Here is a 22,296-nt window from a genome sequence, read left to right on the forward strand (position 1 = left end):
CACATATAATTGACATATTTTAAACAAACTAAATAATGTGGAGTTTGTGGTTTTCCACATCATCTTTTTATGCATTTGTTTAAATATTTTTTGTGGTGGTGGCTACTCAATTATAATTTTAAAAATATCATGATACCTATCTAGTATGTAGATATTTAGATGACTCCTTTATCAGAATGTGAGTTCTTTGAGATGAATCTGTGATTCCTGCTTCTCCCTTAACCTCTTCAACTTACCAAGGTTAGTCAGTTTTATCTTTACTAGATCAATTCCTTTCTTTCCATTCTTTATGTTCCCTCTACCCTAGCACAGATCCTCATTACCTTTTGCCTAGATTATTGCTACAGTCTCAGAGAACAGTTATTCTCCCTCTTCTAATCTATCTAACAGAAAGCTGTCTTAGGATCAATATACATATTGGTTCCAAGGAAGGAGAGAGGCAAGGTCTAGGGCTTAAACTCTAGGCAATGGGGTTAAGTGACTTGCCCAGGGTCACAAAGCTAGGAAGTATCTGAGGCCAGATTTGAACCTAGGACCTCCCCTCTCTAGGCCTGGCTCTCAATCCACTAAGCCACCCAGCTGCACCCCAGGCTTTCTATTCACTAAGTCACCTAGCATTCCTAGTCCATAACATTCTTGAGTACAAGAAAACTAGATTAAAGTGTAATTAGGATATATTTAACAAAATAAATATAAATACCATAAAATATAGATAATGTTAATATGTAGTTTTCCTCAGTCAATTTGTAGCCCACAGGGATTCTTATGTATGGTTTAGTGGCCCTCATTTCCATCTGAATTGAACAATATTGAAATACTGGTCTAGATGATCTCTAAGATTTAACCTCTCCCCCTAATCTCTAATCTAATTTCTATTACTCAATGACACAGTGTATGAGGAATGATGGACTCTTTATGCTTTTCTCTTCAAACCTCTCTATTCTTTTTTTATTCTTCATTTCAGCTTGTGTTTGTTTAAGACACTTGCCTTAGAAAAGGCTGGAAGGTCATGTGGAAAAAAAGAACAAAAAAGGCAAAGGCAGAAGAAAGTAAAACTACTGTCTGAAAAGGTGGAATAGAAAAGAAGACTAAGAAAATACTGACCTTCTGCTCCTTTGACATGCTGTCAATCTTTGGGGAATATTAGCTAGTCACATAGAAGCTTATTACCCATTTTTAAAGCTGATAAAATCCAGTCAACAAAAGGAAACCCTTGCGATTCAGGGAGGTTATTGATTATATTAGGATTGTCACAAAGGCTGCTCAGATCCAATACCAGCATCGTTTTATTTACCAAGCAAGCTGGAGCCTCTTTACTATTGACACCAAGGAACATAAGAACTTGACTTTTTCTGTCCTCTCCTTCAAAACACCCTGAACTTGAAATAGTAAAAAAGGCATCAGATATATTTAAAGGAAAACTACCACAAGTCTCTTCCCACTCTAGTCCATACTCTATCAGTCCCCAAAGTGATATTCATAAAGCACAGGCCAAACCATGTCACCCCTCTACTGGATAAACTACTTTGGCTCCCTATCACTTCCAGGCTCAAATATAAAAATCCTCTGGTATTCAAAACTCTTCATAACCTACATTTCCCACCCTTACCTTGCCAGGCTTCTTACACCTTTCTCCCTGTCTTCTGTTCTTCAATCCAGTGGCACTGGCCTCCTTGCTATTCCATGAACAAGACATTCTATCTCTTGGTTCCAGATATTTTCTCTGGCTGTCCCCCATACCTGGAATGCTTTCTCTCTTCACTTCTGCCTCCTGGCTTCCTGGACTTCCTTCGAGTACTAACTGAAGTCTCACCTTCTACAAGAAGCCTTTCCCAATTTCTCTTAATACTAATGCCTTCCTTCTGTTGTTTCCTCTTTATCTTGAATGTAGCTTGTTTAGACTGAAGTTTGCTGTCTCCTCTGTTAGATTATGAGCTCCTTGAGAGCTGGTACTGTTTTTTGGTTTTGCCTTTTTAAAAATCACTACCCCTTAGCACAGTGTATGGCACAGGGTAGGCTCTTAATAAATGTTATCTGACTGGTAAAATTTAAAGTACATTATATGCAGTAACTGCAATATTGTGGGACAATCAAGTGTGACAGACTTTGCTACCAGCAGTATAATTCTGAGGAACTATGAAAAAGAATGTTTTCCACCTCCAGAGAAAGAACATTTGGAGTAGAAATGCAGAAAGAAAAAAAAAAAACCACGTGATTTATCACTTGTTCATCTGGGTATATGATTTAGGGTTTTGGTTTTATAAGATTATTCAGTGACAAAAATGAATAATATGGAAATGTGTTTTGAGTGCTAATACAAGTATAACCCAGTGGAATTGCTGGTCAGCTCCAGGAGGAGGGACAAAAGAAGGTAGGAAGACAATGTGAAGCATGTAACTTTGGAAAACTTAAGCATAAATTTTTATTGCAGTTTAATAATGATAAAATTTTAAAAAAGAAAAAAGAAAAATTTCCTGTATTTTTTTAAGGTTTTGTGGGGATTGGGGATAGAGTTCAAATTGGCTCAGACTCTTTCTAGCTATGTGTCCCTGGGAAAATCACTTAACCTCAATTACTTAAGCCCTTTCCACTCTTTAAAATTAAAAAAAAATTATTTTTGCTAATTATATATTATAACAAATTTCCACACAAATTTTCCCAAGTTATAGGACTGAACATTTCTATCTTCTCTTCTCCTTCCCAGTGCTGGCAGGAAAATCAATCTGGGTTATATATGTATTATCATGCAAAACATATTTCCATGTTGTTCATTTTTATAAGTGAATAATCTTATAAAACCAAAACCCCAAAACATAAACCTAAATAAACTTAAAGAGGAAATCGTAACCTTTGATATGCATTCTGACTCCAACAGTTCTTTCTCTGGAAGTGGGTAGCATTTCTTTGTTATAAGTCCATCAGAATTGTCCTGGCTCATTGTCTTAACACTCTTCTGCTGTGGATCCAACAAATAATATGATTCTAAGACAGAAAGCAAGGATTTATATAAAAAAAAATTTTTTTTAAAAGAAGAGTTTTGAGGATATATGAAACTACATTTGGGCTGTCTCTGATTCTGAGAGGCACGATCAGTCCATAAATCTTTTTTTTTTTTTTTAAATCAGAAATACCCCCAACAATTAGGAATCAAGTTATTGGTCTTCTTAACTACATTTCAATGTGGGAACCTTTTCTCAGTGTTTGGGCATTAATACTCAGCCTCATTGGGCAGCAGATTGGAGCTCACACAGACAACATGTGAAAATGATGTCACTGATGGGGTAAGCATTTCAACACTTGCTGTCCTGTCTTGTGTCCAGTGTGGGAGTAGAGAAATAGTGCTATTTATGAAAACCTATAATATCTGTAATCTAGAGGGGACTAGGACATTAAAAACAAAATTATTTACTGTGGCACAAATTTGAGTGGCTCTGATTTTTCAAACTTTGAGTTTACTGGGGGTGGGGAGAGGCATACATTTGGGTTTAGATTCTAACAGGCAGGAATATGATTGACTTGGGAAACAAACACTGACAATGAAAAGAATGACCAAAAGACAGATTTTGTTCTCAAGAAGCTCATGTTCTAAAGGGGAAGACAACATGTAAATGTATATATAGAGAGACTATATACAGGATAAATGGAAAAGAATCAACAAAGAGAAAGCACTAGAATTTAGGGAAATCAGGAAAGACTTCCCTTAGAAGATGGGGTTTAGCTGAGACTGAAAGGAAGCCAGGGAAGCCAGACGGTGGAGATGTGGAGGGCATGGGGGGACAACCAGTGGAAATGCCCAGACTCCGGAGATGGAACCTTTTAAAAAAAACAAACAAACAAGTAAGGATATCAGTGTCTCTAGTTTGCAAAGTGCATGAGGGAGAGGACACATAAGGTGTAAGAAGATAATCAAAATTTTCCTCAGCCTTCCTGTCCATAAGACAAGATTGCTAAAGAAGATGTGAACCTTATAAAACAGACTATGATAATGTATCACTGAATGTGTTTATATATGAATAGTAATTGTCTTATCCTGTTTGGCTGATTTGGACATTTTGGACTACTTCAGACTGTAGATTGGGATATCACTTGCAGTAGATTAAATGTGTTGTTTATAGCTGTTCTTATAAGAAGCCAGGCATTAGGCTCTAGATTAGGAAAATAATCCATTATCATAACATAGTTTCCATTGGAAATGAGATTCAACATCATTTTGATATAGAGCCCCCATCTCCAGGAATATAACAGTGTGAAATGAGAACAAAAAATGTTCTTCCAAATCACCGGGCTCATAGGATCACAGACTGGAACGTAGAAAGATCTTGGAGGCCTTCTAGTCCATCATTTTCCTGAAACCCAGAGGGATTAAGTGAGTTGTCCAAGTTCATATACATCTAGACTAGAACCAAGATTCAATGACTCAAAATCTTCAGCCTCTTTCCACTACATCATCCTATCTTCCAGCATATATAAATGTGCCGAGTTCATAATAATTATGGGCATTTAGTGTTTTAAAAGTATTGAACTCTGAAATTTTCCATTGAAAAAAGAAATTCTCTTGATAATACTCTTGGGCATATGAATGTTTTCAAAGCAAATAGATCATTATTTGAAAATCTAAAGCAGAAGAGATCAAATAACTTTGTGGGAATTAAAAATTTCTCTTGAACATAGATGATGATTCTTTCTCAACTTGGGTTATGTGGTTAGTCTATGCTGAACTGAGACTTTCCCAAACAATTTTCTTTTTTACTGTTGCTTTATGTGCTAATAATAGGAAGAATAAAATATAGGTTGGAAAGAGAAACCTGGGTGCATAGTCCATTAGTTCCCAGTCATATGTAAATCATTTCCTGAAAAGAGACCTGTGTCTTATGCAATGCTACTCTTGGGTTTGACTATAGAAAATGTTGCAAAACATAGACATTTCTGAGTGGAAGTCATGGGAACAGATGATTAAGGCTATCAAAAAACAGAAACTTTGGTTTCTCAAAGAAAGGGCATAGAATAGGAGGGCATTTTTTTTTAATGAATATTTCTAAAAGAATTCTAGTGACTCAAAGCTAGGGAATCTTTCTGAGGGAAGATCTTTAAAAATTGGTAGAGTATGGGCACTTTGGCTTCTTCTGGTTTTCCTAACTCTGAACCAAAGCTCTGAAACTTTCTTCAAAAACTGTTTCAAGTTTCCAAAATAATCACATTCTTAACTTGGAAAATTCAAGCCATAAAAATAGGGATATATATATATATGCATATATATATATTTATATTTATATATATGCCTTTTTCTTGATTGCTCAACTATTAATTCCTTCCCCTCTAAATCACTTGGTGTCTCTTTTATATATACACGTATACATGAATGTGAACAACCAGGTGGCACAGTGCATACATTATTGGACTTAGAATTAGGAAGACATCATCATGAATTCAAATTCAGCCTCAGACACTAGTTGTATGACCCTGGCCTGTTTGCATTATTTCCTCATCTGTAAAATAACTCAGAGAAACCACTCCATTATCTTTGTCAAGAAAACCCCAAATAGGGTTTTAAAGAGTTGGAAACAACTAAAAATGACTGGTCTTATATGAATGTAGCTTTCTCCAACAATACAGTAAGCTCTTTATGAGCAAGGACTATTTTAATTTGTTATCTCCACAGGTTAAAATAGTTCCTAGTACATAGTGGACACTTAATAAATGCCTATTTGTTGATTGATAAATTATAGCTTCAGAGTTGGAAGGGACCTCAACAACCATCTGGTTTGATCTATACCCAAAAAGGAACCCCACAGTACTATATCAGGTCATCCAGCTTTTATCTGGGGACCTCCAGTAACAGGGAACTATCTTCTGGGCTGATTCATTCCACTTTTGAACAACTCTATCAGGAAGTTTTTGTTTGTTGGTTTTTCCTTTTTTTTGCAACTTTCATCCTGTGTTCCTAACTTTGTCTTCTGGAAGGCCAAACAGAACAAGTAGAATTCTTTTTCCACGTGATAGTTGTTAAGGTCTTGACAACAGTTATCATGTGTTTCCTGAGCTTTTCTTTGTAATCCTAGAAGATAAAACTTCTATGAAAGTAGCTTCCCTCTGCCAATGATTAAGTATAAGGCCATAGACTTAGAATCACAAAACCAGTCTTAAAGCTGGAAGGGATCTTGCAAATTATTTACTCCAACCCTATCATTTTACAGTTAAGAAAACTGAGGCTGAGAGAGGGGATGTGACTTCCCCAAAGTCAAAAGGTATAAAAAGTATAGTGCCTGACACATAGTGGATACCTACTTAATGTTAATTGATTGACTGGCTACCTAATTAACTGGTTATCCTCAGAACACTTTCCATCTTCAATATCTTTTCTAAATGTAGTGCCCCTAAACTAAAGCCAGTTCCCTGGATGTGCTTTGGTCTTTGCAGGGTAGATTACACTAGGATTAAAAAATCTCATTTACTTAAAAGCCAAAATTGTGCAGAGTCTAGGTGCAATGATCAAATTAGAAAGAATAATTATACCACATTTCCTCCACTTCCTCAATTGCTGTTAAACAGTGACTTCACTTACATTTAAAACACTGGCATTATCTTAAATTTACTCTCAGAGGTAAGGAATTATTGGTGTTTGGGAAGAGAATCCTAGGATAGTAGTTTGCTGAGTTTGGAGAGTTGGTCACCAGGTAGTAGTGATTTTCTTAAATTACAGCAACTCAAGAAACCAGAAAGCAAGTGCTTATGTGTGGGGGGATGAGATTTGCATTGGTGGAGGAGGTGTATCCACCCTGATAAGTCACAGCTCTTTTAAATTATTTAAATAAACAATCTATACCCAAGAGTTTTAGGCTTTCCCAACTTGGACTAACAACTTCCTTACCTTGGATCTCACAAAGTATTTTGTTTTGCACCCCTCTAATGCATTTATGTATTACTTTTCATAATACTTTGTATTAAAATGATCATTTATAGATTACATTTCTCCAATAGGCTTTAAGTTCCATGACAGCAGCAGCCATGTCTTATCTTATCAAAACTAATCTGACTCTACCAGAGCCTCCCACTATCCTATGCAGAACAAATACTTAAGACATGTTTCTTGAATTTGATTATCTCTGTCTGGAATATGGCAGAAGCCTTCAATCTGGTCTCCTGGCTTCTAATCTCTCCTCTCTCTAATGTATTTTACACAGTACTGTTTGATTAATCTTCCTAAAACATGACTAAGATCATAAATCATTCTCTTGTTCAAAAACCTTCAATAGCCACCGCCTCCTACCATATGAAGTCCAAACTCTAGCATGGCATTTAAGGCTTTCTACAGTCTGATCTCTATTTACTTTTCCAGTCCTATCTCCCTCTAGTATCTTGAAATCCAGTCAAACTAGACTACCCACTTTTTGCTAAATACACCCCAGGCTTTTCTATCGCCTTGCCTTTGCTCATGACAATTTCCTTGCCTGGGACTCCCTCTCCCAGAGCTCCCTCTCAAAACCTTGCTTATCCTTCAAGACCCAGACCAAATGTTATTCTCTGCAAGAAATTTTCTCTTCTCTTGTCCTCTGATCAAAAGCGATCCTGAAAAACAGGAACTTTGTATTGATGTTTCACTTGAGGCATTTGTTACATCTTGCCTTTTATTATACTAACTTGGGTCCATATTCCATCTTTTTATTAGACTGTAAGCTTCTGAAGGTCAGGGTCTCTGACTTAATAGTTTTGGCTCCTTCCTACCAACACAGGACTTAGAATAGAGAATGCATAGATTAGGTATCAATAAATATGTATGGATTGGATTCAATAAGAAGTTGCCTCACAGCAGAATTCAATTCTTTTTTATAATTAAAATGAATCTAAATTGCTCTGAGAATCCTGATGTTCTCTGAATTGACTGATGACAGACAGTGGGAAACAAGAGATGGGAATCATTGATCTCTGAGTTCTAACCTTAAGCAAGGTCAATGGGACAAAGGATGTTAGAAGCAAAAGTGACCTAAGAGGTCATCACATTAATAAGCAAGCATTCATTAAGTGCTTACAATGAACCAGTCAGTGGGGATATAAATTCAAAGAATGAAACATTTTACTCTCATGTTACAAGTGAGGAAACTGAGGCCAGGTTTCTTTTGACCATGATTGCACATTTTTATAGTGCTTGAGCCAGAGAAAACTGGGAAAAACTTTTTCTAACAAATTTCTCTGAAAGAGGTCTCATTTCTCCTTTATATAGAGAACTAAATCAACTTTATAAGAATACAACCCATTCCCCAATTAACAATTGGTCAAAAGATATGAACAAGCAGTTTTCAGATGAAGAAATCAAAGATATCAATAATTATATGAAATTATATGAAGTTTATTATATGAAAAAATATTTTAAATCACTTTTGATCACAGAAATGCAAATTGAAACAACCTGAGGTACCACTTCACACCTATGATATTGGCCAATTACAGTAATGGAAAGTGGTAACTGCTGGAGGGGATGGGGAATTGTTAGTGGAATTGAAAACTGACCTAACCATTCTGGAGGGCAATCTGAAAATACATCCAAATGGCTATAAAACTGTGCATATTCTTTTATCTAGTAATACCACTACCATATCTATATCTCAAAGATATCAAGAGTAAGGGGAAAGGACCTATTTGTATAAAAATATTTATAGCTACTCTTTTTGTGGTGGCAAAGAATTCAAAATTATGAGGATGTCCATCTGAGGAATGGCTGAACAGATTGTTGTATATGATGGTAGTGGAATATTATGTTATAAGAAACAATCATCAGGATGATTTTAGAAAAAGTTAAAAAGGTCTATATGAACTGATGCAAAGTGAAATAAGCAGAACCAAGAGAACATTGTACACAGTAACAGCAATACTATATGATGGTCAACTGCGACAGTCCCCAGTAATACAAATCCAGGACAATTCTGAAGGACTAATGACAAAAAATGTTATCTACCGCCAGAGTCAGAATGGAGGTCAAAGCATACTATTTGGGATTTTAGCTTATTTGTGTTTCTATTTCGGAGTTCTGGTTTTATATGAGTATTCTCTTACAACAATGATCAATATGGAAATCTTTTGCATGATAATACATATATATAACCCAAATCAAATTTCTTATCGTCTCCAGGAAGGGGAAGAGATGGAGACAATTTAGATCTTATAACTTCAGAAAAAAATATTTGGAAAATTGTTATTACAGGTAATTGGGAAAATAAAATAACTTTTAAAAAATTTATAGGCAAGAATAGAACATAGCTCCAGTGCTACTACACCTCATACTGCCTCTCTTTCAAAGTAAACATCTGGTAAATATAGACCACCAAATTTAAAATCTTTAGTTGAAAGACTTAAACATTTGTTCTGTGCCAAAGAGTAAAATGAAATGTGAATAGTTCCCAGCATTTCTATAATACTTTGGACTTGACAAGGGTTTTAAGATTTGTTGTTTTGTGTTACTCAGTTATTTTTCAGCCACGTCTGATTCTTCATTACCCCTTTTAGTATATTCTTAGCAAAGGTATGGAAGAAGTTTGCCTCATTTTATAGATGAGTAAAGTAAGGCAAACAAGCTTACATGACTTGGCCAGGGTCACAGAGTTAGTAAGTGAATTGCCAGATTTAAACTTAGAAATATGAGTCATCCTGACTCTAGACTTGGCATTCTGTCCACAGCAAAATCTAGCTGCCCAAGATTTAGGGATTATTAACTCTTAAACCTATATAAAATACCTCTATCCTTTGTGCTACCTAGCTGCCAGGACAATCTTTGATTATACGGTCCTGATTTCTGGTTTAGAAATGCTAGTTTCCTTGTTGATAACTAAACATACTATCATAGATTTAGAGCATCATCTACTCCAACCCTCTCATTTTATAGATAAGAAAACTGAGGCCCACAGAGGTGATGAGATCTCCCCAAAGTCACATAGATATCCATTAAAATTACAAGGTTGGAATTTGAACTCATGCTGTGTAGTTCCAAATATAGTGCTTTGCAGACTATTCTATTCTTTTCCTAAAGCAGAAAAAAGTCTGTGACTTGCTCCATGAATAATACTAAAAAAAATCTAGAATTAAAACTCAAAGTCATAGTTCCTACATTTTCCATGGAATGAAGCAGCTGTAAAATATAATTCACAATGTCTAATTATATGTAATACATATATAATTCATATGTCTAATAACATAACTGACCACTAGGTGGCAGGAGAATAGCATGAATCTACTACTGAGTTCCATTACTTGGTATTCTCTATAGTTCAAAATGATCTTAACAGATCTGCTAATTCAAACCCTCCATTTTACAGAAGTGACTTGTCCAAGTTCTCATATGTGGTCAGTATAGGTAACAGAACGTTTGTATTGTTGGCCTGATTTTTGAATTGTAGGACTTTAAAGCTGGAGAGGAACAATTTAATTTCATTTTACGGACAAAGAAACTGAGCCTCAATGTCTTTAAAGGCACTGGCTAACAGTGAATGAGTGACAGAGTTGTCCTCATGGTTCAGATCTCCTAATTCCAGTCTCCTTTTCATTAAACTTCATAGACTCTCAGGAAGAAATATGCAAATAGTGAGTGATTGGATTAAGACGGATTAAATCCTTCTGTTAGGAATAGACTCAAGTAGAGAATAATTGGATATTTCTCCAGGAATCTATGTCTGAGACAATATGTCGCTGAACCTTTCAGAGCATTTCCAATATTAAGAAAGTGAAATATACTTTTCATGAAACTATGTAAACAGACTATCTTTTATCTTTTTAATTAAAAAAAATTTTTTTTAAACCCTTACCTTCTGCCCTTTTATCTTAGTATCAATTCTAAGACAAAAGAGCAGAAAAGGCTAAGCAATCAGGGTTAAATGGCTTGCCCAATGTCACACTGCCAAAAAATATCTGAGGTTAGATTTGAACCCAGGACCTTCTGTCTTCAGGCCTGAAGCTTTCTCTATTTTGTTATCTAGCAGTTAAGCTTTTACAGAAGTAACTTGTCCAAGTTCTCATATGTGGTCAGCATAGGTAACAGAACATTTGTATTGGTAGCCTGAATTTTGAATTGGAGGACTTTAAAGCTGGACAGGAAAAATTTAATTTCATTTTACGGACAAAGAAACTGAGCCCCAACGTCTTTAAAGGCACTGGTTAACAGTGAATGAGTGACAGAGTTGTCCTCATGGTTAAGAGAATCTTTTATTAGACTATGGTCCTGTTTTTTGGTGTCCATAGGATAATTTTCAGTTTTCATATTCAAGAAGTTAAGAAGGAGAATTTTTGGAGGCTGCTTTGTGACAATAAATTTCTCTACTCTGAGGAGTCTTTTGGGTAAATTTTGGGCTGTTCTTCCAAAGAAACCACAGGAGACCTGAATGAGTCTTGAGCTAAGAGAATATGTGACAAGCCAAGTCATTTGTGTGGCAGGGACAGATTAGTCTTACTGGGCTCCTGGGGATTCTAGTCTGAACCAGACTCAGTTTGGTCCTGCAACCTCTCTGGCCCATCCTAGAGACTCCCTGGGAATGGCTTTGAATCTTCTGGAACTGCTCTAAATTAGCATGGTCTCCCTATTTATTCATATGGCCCTTAGAGATGAGAGAAAACTAGAGCAATCTCTTGGGTTCATTGGAAAGGAAAACATTTTTCTAGGCAGTCTTTTCCATGATAGGAACCAATTTATGCTTGTCTAGTATCCTGGAGTGACAAATGAAAAAAACAATATACAATATACATGCATGACTTAACTTTCATGTTTCTTGGTCACATAAGGAAATATTATTGAGCATATTTCAATGTGAAAATTATAGTTTGGCAGGATGATGGGGATGCTGACAGAATATGCTGAAATGTTAGACTAAAGTGAATACGGAAAGAATATCTTTTGCAGAATTGACTTATTATTTGAGACAATACATGTGATTTCTACATTTAACCCCCCCCAAATAAGCAAAATTACTATCAAATTTCTTCTGAAACCTCAATCAGTGACTGCCAGGTTTTTAATTGTATGTGAAATATGCTGTTAATTCCTCAGGGGAAAAAGAATTGAAAATACATTCTAGTTCAAAATCCTTGCATCAAATAAGCTGAAAGAGATGGAAGAATACAAAAGATAAGTAAATGAAATATATAAATACTGTGACCTGGGTTCAAATCTGACCTTAGACACTTCCTAGCTATGTGACCCTGGGCAAGTCACTTAACCTCCATTGATTAGCCCTTACTGCTCTTCTGCCTTGGAATCAATACATAGTACTGATTCAAAGAAGGTAAGGATTTAAAAGAAAAAAGTAGATGGTAATATGGTATGGTTTAAAAAAATGTGGCTAATAGTACAGTAAGTTATTTCATACCTCAGTAAGCAATTTTACAAGGGAGAAATGATTATTTCTCGTATGCTTAACAGCTTGGTATTTCAAAATGACTGAGCAAATGCCATTATCACTAATATCCATTACAACAATAAACTTCCCTAGAGATGCGCAATCAGTACAAAGTCACAAGCTTAAAAATGGCAGAGCTATGGAGAAGAAAAAAAAAAGAATCCTCTGTTATCTAGCTGGCAGTGTTTAAAGCCACCACTTACAATGAATGATTTTACCAGGTGACATTTTATAAAACAGACCCCAGTTTTGTTCTTACCTCCTCCTTTCTCTCCTCCGGACCAGTGGCTAAATTGAGGCTCAGCTGAGAATGGCTGCTGATGCCACTGTCTTCATTACCATCATCATAATACACGGTTTTCACTGACTCCTGGAAGGACACTGGACTTTTCCCCTTCAGGGCAGCCACCTCTGCTCTTTCTTCACTTTCCATCGAGCTCAGTGACAATGTGCTATGGGTGTTTGGACAACGGAAATTAATATTGTACTTGGCATTTTCTGAAACAGGACTTTGAGGTTTGGGGGCAGTGGGCCAAGGAGGCGTGCTGGGGGGCACCGATTCACATGTAAACTGGCTAGCATTTTTTGGTTTATCAGAGTCTTTGACAAATGCTTTCAGGGCAGTGGGGCTCAACAAGGAACTTTCAGCAGACTGAGGGACACATCCTGATGTCTGGGGGGGTTTGGCTTTGAGAGGAAACAGCTTTGTTTCAATATTTGTATCAGTGCCCTGAGAAACAGTTGAACTGAGGCTAGGAATTACTGTAAAGGAAGACTCTACATTGCATACTGGGGATGTACATCTCTTTCGGTCATGTTCCGTATTGGTAGAAACACGGCGGGAGTAATCGTCATGGAGTTGGCTGTTGAGCTGTATTCTTTGGTTTGGTTCACTCGGAGACAGTGTCCCATTCTTAGGAGTCTCTCTCTTCCAAGCAGCATCAGCAACATTACTTACGAGTTTCAAAACTCTATCAAAATCCTTGGCTCTTATTGGACTCTTCCAGCGTTTTGACCTCCTCTCCAACCCACCGGTTTTATTGGAGTCAGCAGGAGAACTTAATGTCCTTTGAATTTCTTGTTTCTCATTTGTCACTTTGAGGTCAGTGAGGTTGGAGGTGGACTTCCTCTTGAAAGAACTTTTCCTTAAAAAGTTCAAGTTGTCAGTACTCTTGCTTCTCCTGTAGATAATACGGTTGTTTTCAGAGTTTTTCACCAGAATTTCACAGATTTGGGGCTCCTGCATGATAGGTGACAGAGGCCTCGCAGAGTGCTGGGGGCCAGGATGCTTATCAGAGTCCAATAAGTTTATTCGTCCAACACCATATGCTCTCCTGATACTCCTTGACCTGTGAGTATTCCTTAGGAAGGTATCATCATTTTCTTCTGGGTCAGAGCAATCTGATACTCCCCCATCCAAGTCCTTGTGGAAATCATTCAATTGCCCTGCATAAGAATACCTGTTTGTTTGGACTCCTGTCACAGCACCATTGGGAATGTGTTTTCCCAAGTCATTTTCGGAAGCATCCTCACTTAAGGCATCTGGGTCCTCCCGACCCTGAATTCCTTGCAGAACTGAAGACTTCAGTTTTTTAAATGATCCCATTTTCCTAAAGGAAGATAGAGCATTCCAGGTTGAGGAATTGCTCATGAGAATCATCGAGCGGGGCCTTTCTGCATTGCAGCTACTTCTCTTTCTAGTAGCAGAAAAAAGACGCATGAATTTGGAAGGGCTGAGTTTGTCTTCCTGGGTTTCTGAATCATTGTTGTTACTACTCTTGCACACCCCATTCTGACAAGCAGAATTAATGATTGTTCTGGACTCAGTTGGTTCCATAACTACATAGGTGGTAGTAGGGCTATTTCCAAAGCCATTTTGCACCGCTGTCATATTCTCAAGGCTAGAAGCACGTGGAGAGGGGACATCATAATTCACATCCACACCCCAGCCTTCAGCTGCTGCCCAAAGCACCAGTCGTTTATCAGTGGCACCTCCTGGTGCCTTGTGCTCACATCCATTGTGTCCATTTAGCTCTTTGGTAGAAGGCACCACCTACATATAAAATAAAATAAAACCAGAATTTAGCCCTTTGTTCCTCCACTGGAAACCCTTAAACAAAGCAGAATGAATTGTTTTCCTTGGTATTTTTTAAATATTACTTGTTTTGTACTACCCTAGTCCCATTAAAATATATTATCAAGTATTGTTCTTTGGTCTTATTCCACACCCCCCCCACACACACTTGATTGTAGGGGCAGAGACAGATTCTTATTTAAATTTACTATCTCCCTCATACCTAGTTTGCACACAGATAGTGCTTAAATGAAATGTTTTCTGAATGAATGATGTATTATGATGAGAAGAAAATTTTAGGTGCTATAGTGGATAGAGTGCTAGACTTGGAGTCAAGAAGACCCAAGTCCAAATCCAATCTCAGACACTTACTGGCTGTGTGACACCGGACAAGTCACTTAACCTCTGGCCCAGTTTCCATATTATTTCCAAAGTGGAGATAATTAAAGCACCTATCTCCCTATATTGTGGTGAGGATAAAATTATCTATGAAGTGCTTTGCAAACCACAAAATGCTATCTAAATACTAGCTCTCATCATCATCATCATCACCATTCTTATCATTATTAATAATAATCTGGCAACACTGTGTAGGACAGATTGACAGAGGAAAGAAGAGGAGAAGGTAAACTATTTAGAAATGTACTACAAAAGGCCAGTCATGAAAAAAAAAAGGCTTTGGGGAGTTAGGGTGGTGTAGCAAGGAGAATGGTAAAAAAGGCAAGCAATATTACAACAAATGAAGAATCATCAGAATTTGGAGACTTATTAGGTATGGTAGGCAAAAGAGAAAGAAGAATCAAGGATAATTGGGTGACTAAGAGAATAATGAGAGCTTTAACATAAATTCTTCTCTCATTCTAAGAAGATTTATCTTGCACTTGAACTAGCTAAAAGCAGACCAAGTCCCCAATGCCAGGAATGCTATCTCTTCTCGCTTCCACTTCAAGGAATCCCTCTTTTCCCTTCAGACTCAGCTCAAGTCTTTTCTGATCTCCACAACTGCTCCTACACCCTTTGCCCTAGTATTTATTTTAGACACTGTTGGTTCAGTCATTTTTCATTTGTGTCTGACTCTTTGTGATAGCATTTGGAGTTTCTTCTTCTCTAGTTCATTTTACAGATGAGGAAACTGAGGCAAAACAGGGTCAAGCACTTTGTCCAGGGTAACATAGCTAGTTAGAGTCTGAAGCCATATTCCAATTCATTTAGGATGATTTAGGGATGAAGTCTCACTGCCTCCCCTCATCTTAGTCTATAATAAGACAGCTTTAAATAACAGGTAGTCTTCATTTGTGTGCCCAAGTAATTTTACAAATTCCCATTTTTTTTAGGATATCATTTTCTTAATTGTTGGGTTAACAAACAAATTCAGAAAGTCCAAGTTTCTAATTAGGGCAAATTATTTCTAGAACACTAGTTATTTGCTACACAGTTTATATTGTTTTGTATCATGAATGCTGAGTACTACTAAGAAGGAAACCGAAAGAAAAAAAAAAGGCAGAAAAACCAAGTACTTTTACTGGAATTTCTGAATAACATCCTATGTTCCATTATTCACAACTAATCCTTTGACCTCCACTAAATAATGAGGTCCATAATTCAATCAGTGATTGTGCAGGCAGTTCTGTGAGTTATGGGAAAGCAGCCAGAAAAATTTATGCACGGAACTACAAGAATGAATTTTAAATGGGAATATGGAGAAGTAGTTTGTCTTAAAGTTGGATTTTACTGTGCTATGCAATTTAGACTAAAACAGGGTTTCTTAGTGACATGGAGAATTCCTGGAAAACAACTATCACAGATATTTTTTCAAACAAACATTTATTTTAGAATTATAAATATAAGAACTTTAACATGCAAGTGACAAGGAAGGAGATTATTTAACATACAAGGCAAACAGATTACACGAAATGAGACACTGGGAGGAGAGGTAAAAATTTTGTAATATCAAAGAAACAAAAACCATGGTGGACTAGACTTAAGGTCAGAAGTTCTGGATCTGAATCCTGGCCCTGACACTAGCCACAAGTCCTTGGGTAAGTCACTGAGCATTTCTGAGACTCAGTTTCCTCATCTCTAAAGATGGAGATAACATAATTCTCAAAGCTGTTTATTCAGCCCTATCTTCTCTCCTGACTTCCAGTCTAACATCTTCAACTACCCAATGGACTTCTTTAACTGGATGTCCTGTATACATTTTAAATTAAAGATGACTAAAAATGAACTCATCGTATTTTCCCTCTTATTGTCAAAAGTATCAATAGCTGAGTGGTACAGTGAATACAGCTCCAGGCCTAGAGTCAGAAAGAAATGAGTTCAAATCCAGTTGCAGATACTTCTTAACTATGTGACCCTGGCAAATCACTTAACCCAATTTGCCTCAGTTTCCTCATCTGTAAAACAAGTCAGAGAAGGAAATGGCAATCCACCCCAGTATCTTTGCCAAGAAAAAGAGTCAGGCTCCATTGAAACAATGGAACAATAAACCAACATTGCTCCAATCACCCTGATCCCAACCTAGGTTTGATGCTTGGCTCCTTACTCTCTTATCCTGCCTCTCTTATTTAATCTGTTACCAAATCCTGTTGGTTCTATCTGTTCAGCATCACACACATCCTTCTCTCTTCTGATAGAGTAACTCCCCTGGTTAATAAATGCCCACATCATCTCACACCTGGACTACTGAAATAACCTGCTAGTGGGTCTCCATCCCTTGACTCTCTCCCTCCTCTTATCAACCTCATTGCAGTTCACTTTTCATGGCTTCACTGTATAGCAGTTTAAGAAAAAATCTAATTCTGTATTACAGAGTTTTTGATAAATTGTCAGATTTTGTGGATGAATACCATACTGTACACAATGGAAATGCAGTACGCCACTACCACTTGTGCAAGTTTGCCAATGTGAGATTAGTTGATGGAGTGAAAGGTAACCAACCACAGCACTGTATTCTGTATCCTGGACGCTGATTGGCTCAGTGTTTATAAGAGTGTGGGAAAGGTTAAGACTGTGGAAAAGGTTTATCGAGTGGGAAGGGTTTATAAAGTCTTAAACTATATATAAATAATAAAATAAACATAATGTTGCTACTTCGTGGATTTTCACCTATCATGGGGGTCTCTGCAATATAACTCCCAATATGGGTGAGGGATCACTGTACTTAGTAAGCCTTGGGGAGCTATAGAATATAAGTTATTATTTGTAGTTGTTCAGTGTTTCAGTCATATCCAACTCTGTGATCTCATCTGTGTGTGTGTGTGTGTGTGTGTGTGTGTGTGTGTGTGTGTGTGTTTTGGGCAAAGATACTGTAGTACTTTGCCATTTCCTTCTCCAACTCAGTTTACAGATGAGGAACTAAGGCAAACAGGGTTAAATGACTTATCCAGGGTAACACAGTTAGTAAGTGCTTAAGGCTGGATTTGAACTCAGGTCTTCTTGACTCCAAGTCGAGTACTTTATCCACTGTGCTATTTAGCTGCCATTGAACTATTATTACTATTCTTCTAATTATAAAGTTCTGTATCTGTAAGATTTAGGAACTGAATTATGGTCAACTTCCCTAATTCCCCATAACTGGAACTCGAGTACTTTAAGATTCCTAGGGTCTCTAAAAGAAGCAATCTGTTATATCATCAAAAGAACATAGTAGGAGACATGGGATCCTAAGATCATAAATTTAGATTTGAAAGGGACCTGAAAGTTCATCTAGTCGAAACCCCTTATTTTACAAAGAAGGCAAGAAGTCATACTCACAGTCACACAGGGATTTGCTACTTACTAGATTTAGACCAATCATATAACCTTTCTGGGCAAAAGTTTACTTATCCATAAAATAGGAGTTAGGTCTAGATAACCTCCAAGGTCCCTTCCAACCATAAAACTATGATTTGGCCAGTTGTGGGGTAAATTGTCTCCCTTTCCTTCCATTTAGAATTATAGTCTTAGAATATGAGAAAAGTCATGGAGCTTTAGATTTCTCTAATTTAAAATGTCTTCTATTAATTGTACTGATATTTATATGTTATTTCATTGAGGTCCCTTTACCACATTTGGCACAGAAGCCTAGTTTGGGCGATGCACAAAGGCAGTATGGAATAATGCCATTAATAAAAAAGAAAGTGATTTCCAGGAGCTCATTCAAGACCAGGGCTCCCCTTACTCATCACCCACTTATTCAAGGACCAGGCTATATAGTCTGGTCAAACATTATTTATAGTCTATTGTGTAAAACATTTGTGCTATTATGTTATTCCCATCATTAAGAGACTTCATTTTTTAAATATGTGCATGGAGAAGAAATTCTGTTGCTATGATTAGAAGCCCAATAGAGGTCTTTAGCATCCTTGGGTAAACAGATGAGAATTTTTTGTGGCTTCCTGTGCAATCATGTGCCTCATCCTATCCAACAACTCAGAAAAATAAATTGGTCAAAAGGGCCAGCCATACTGGTAAAGAGGTAAGACACCATGGAGAAAAAAGAAATAGAGGTAGCAAACCCTTCTCAGATTTCCAAGTCTATATTAATGTCCCTTTACAGTTGTGCACTAAAAAGAAGAATTCCCTGGGATCTCAGGGAGGAATGATCCCTCAGTCATTGCAAGAATAATTTCTCATCCTTTTATCTCCTGCTTACTAAGAAACAGCACCAGAAATGTCTATCAGGTCATATTCAAAGTATGCATGATTTGATCTTCATGATAATTTTCATATATTTATTGAGTTCATAGGATCACAAATTTGGAGTTAGAAAAATTTTTAGAGGTCATCTAGTCTATCTCCCCCCTCATCACCCAGTTAACAGTTCAAGAATTTATAAATCATGTACTATGTGCTAAGCACGTATTCTCTAAATGAAGAGACTGAAGCAGTGCAATAAGAACTAAGTGCCTAGTACGCATGGTGTAACCTAGCCAAGATTTGATCTCAGGTCCTCTCTACAACATACTACCTCCCTGCTATGTTTAAAGTATTCTGTTAGTCGATAAAGAATATAGATTAGGCTATGTTAATATATTTTGTAGATAAAATAATGTGGCCTAAAATTGTATGTTATTAAAGTTTGATCAGTTATTCAACTACATGTTTGTTGAAAACTTGCTACATTCTAGGCACTGTGCTACATACTATGGAGCATGCTCCAACTTGCAGTGGGAGGGAAAGGAATAAGCACCTTCTATGTATCAGATACTGAAATACACTTACAAAATATTATCTTATTTGATCCTCACAACATCTCTGGGAGGTGTTATTATTATCTGCATTTATAGTTGAGGAAATGAAGGCAGATGGAAGTTAAATGATTTGTCCAGGATCACAAAGCTACTAAATGTCTGAGATTGGATTTGAAGTTAGTTCTAATGCTACCTGCTTTCTCTATCCATAGTGATTTTCAGTTAAATTTTTGCCCCAATATAAGGAAGAACAATTCAATAGGATGCCTCACGAGATGCTGTGTCTGAACCCTTCCAATATTAAAACACACTAAATGGAAGTATTATATAGGCAGGCGAGACTGCTGCATGAACCATAAGGCATTAAGAATCTTTTATCCTTTTACTTTAACATGAATTCTAGGCTTTATACTTGGCGAAAATTCACAATAAAAAAACACAACATATTAAAACCTGAGTTTTAAAAAAATGGATATTTATGAATTAGTAGAATTTCAATTTGATGAGTTATTTTGATTGTGTCCAATTCTTTGTGACCCAATTTGGGATTTTTTTTTTGGCAAAGATTCTGGAGTGGTTTGTCATTTCTTTCTCCAGTTCATTTTATAAATGACAAAACTAAGGCAAACAGGGTTAAGTGATTTGCCCAGGGTCATATAGCTAGTAACCATCAGAGGTCAGATTTGAACTCAGGAAGAGTCTTTCTGACTCCAGACCCAGCACTCTATCCACTCTACTACCCAGCTGCTCCACAAATGTCAACTTCAACATAAATCATGAAAGAGAACTGCGGAAAGATCCAGAGTGGGGTCAAGAGTACAAGCCTGTATACAAATGTTCACTAAGATAGCACTCTCCATCCACTCCCACCTCCTCATGCACCAAACAGTTCATTTACAAATAAATAACCACTTGCCTGAGAGGCAGAGAAAATTACAGCCAACCTCCTTATTATATATCAAAGGTCACCAAGATCTAAGATGGACCACAGATGAAAGGTAGAAAGGAAACAAGCCTTGGAGCCCAAAAGAAAGGAATCCTGGGAAAGGGTGGGGGTTAGTTGAGCCAGGTGAGAAAGGTGTGAGAAAAATCCCACCCAAGATAGAAAACTACTGTCAAGATAGGGAGGAAACTGCCTGGGATAGTTTGACCTAAATAAGGACAAGAATGAATGAGAGCTACTAGCTCTCTCAGTAGCCATAGGATTTTGGGGGGTGGAGGGGGAGATTCTAGTTTGGGAATGGCAGAATAGGGTCAGACATAACAGACTGGACAGAAGCATCCAAAAATACAAAATCCTAAAGAATTCCTCTTTTAAATAGACTCACCATTTCTTTGATGTGCCTATACTTACTGAACCAGCACAAACCTTTTAGTGTGATGAATCCTGTCACCTTTTCTGCACTAAACACAATTAAACTGAAGCTTTATTATTGTTGTTGCTTTTAAACTGATGATTGGTCCAGGACCATAGACCCAAAGCTGGAAGGGACCAGAGGCCATCGAGTTTAACCTTCACTTTAAGGAAAAGAAAACACAGAACTCAAGAGGTGACCAAGGTGAACTCATGTCCATTAACTCCAAAATCCAGTTTTCTTTGTATTCTCTCTTAGGCAGCTAAGTGGTACAGTGGATGAAATAAGTCTTCCTGAATTCAAGTCTGGTCTCGAACATTAACCTGCTGGGTGACCCTGCGCAAGTCACTTAACCCTGTTTGCCTTAGTTTCCTGATCTGTAAAATAAAGTAGAGAAGGAAATGGCAAACTACTCCAGTATTTCTGCCAAGAAAACCCCCAAACAGGGTCACAAATAGTGTGATGTGAATGAAGATGATTGAACAACAACATATTGCCTCCAAAGACAGTGGGAAAGGCTATGCTTCCAAGGCCACTGGTCCCAAGAAGCCACTCTAAAGTCCTGGTGTAGTGGCCTAAAGATTAACAAAGATGTCACGCATTATGGTTGCCTTTCTGCTCACAGGATACAAAAAGCAAATGAGACAGACATAGTAAAAGGCAGCGAGGTGGGGCAGTCCTGAACCTCAAGTTAGGAAACCTTGAAAACACAGCAACCATAAACTACTTGCTTCTGAATGAGTCATAGATAGCCTGTAAACACCATTCCTCTACAGTAGCAGCCTTTTAGATCCTTAGGAAAGTACCCAGAGTACTGAAAACTTAATGGAAAAGCAGACAGAATAAACAGTTACTCAACTTCTCTGTAGGGTACAGAGGCAAGAAGGGTTGAGATACATACAGAAGGAAAGTATTTCAGGATGTTAACAAATACCAACAACACTAACTTCTTTATTTACTTCCCTGCTAATTTTCTCTTTTTAACTATTCTGAACTTTATAAACACCAATAAACACAAACATTTCTACATGTAAAGAAAAGAATGATCTATGAAACTGAATTTTTCTTAAATATAGAATTTTTTTCAGTATATATTGAATTTGACCTGGTAATCTCTACTCGGTCCTTTTGCTTATGTTTCTTCTGAACTTCTTTGTGCTCCTCTATGCTTTTAAAAACCATTTCCTTCAGTCTTAGAATCAATACTGTTTATTGGTTCTAAGCAGAATAGCAGTAAGGGATAATAAACAATGGGGAGTTAGAAAGTATCTGCCATCACATTTGAACCCAGGGTATCTTGTCTCTATGACTGGCTTTCA

At 37.1% G+C, this 22,296-nt stretch overlaps 1 protein-coding gene across 2 annotated transcripts in view; it reads right to left on the minus strand.

Moving 5' to 3' along the window:
* SPATA13 (spermatogenesis associated 13) overlaps positions 1-22,296 on the minus strand; it is a 160,012-nt gene that overhangs the window by 79,370 nt on the left and 58,346 nt on the right. For both annotated transcript variants that reach the window (XM_007495227.3, XM_001375720.5), the window contains exon 2: positions 12,634-14,427. In XM_007495227.3, coding sequence (XP_007495289.1) covers positions 12,634-14,265 — 1,632 coding nt within the window. In that variant the 5' untranslated portion in view covers positions 14,266-14,427. The remainder of the gene's footprint in view (positions 1-12,633; positions 14,428-22,296) is intronic.

This window comes from Monodelphis domestica, chromosome 4, assembly GCF_027887165.1.
Source record: "Monodelphis domestica isolate mMonDom1 chromosome 4, mMonDom1.pri, whole genome shotgun sequence".
NCBI lineage: Eukaryota > Metazoa > Chordata > Mammalia > Didelphimorphia > Didelphidae > Monodelphis > Monodelphis domestica.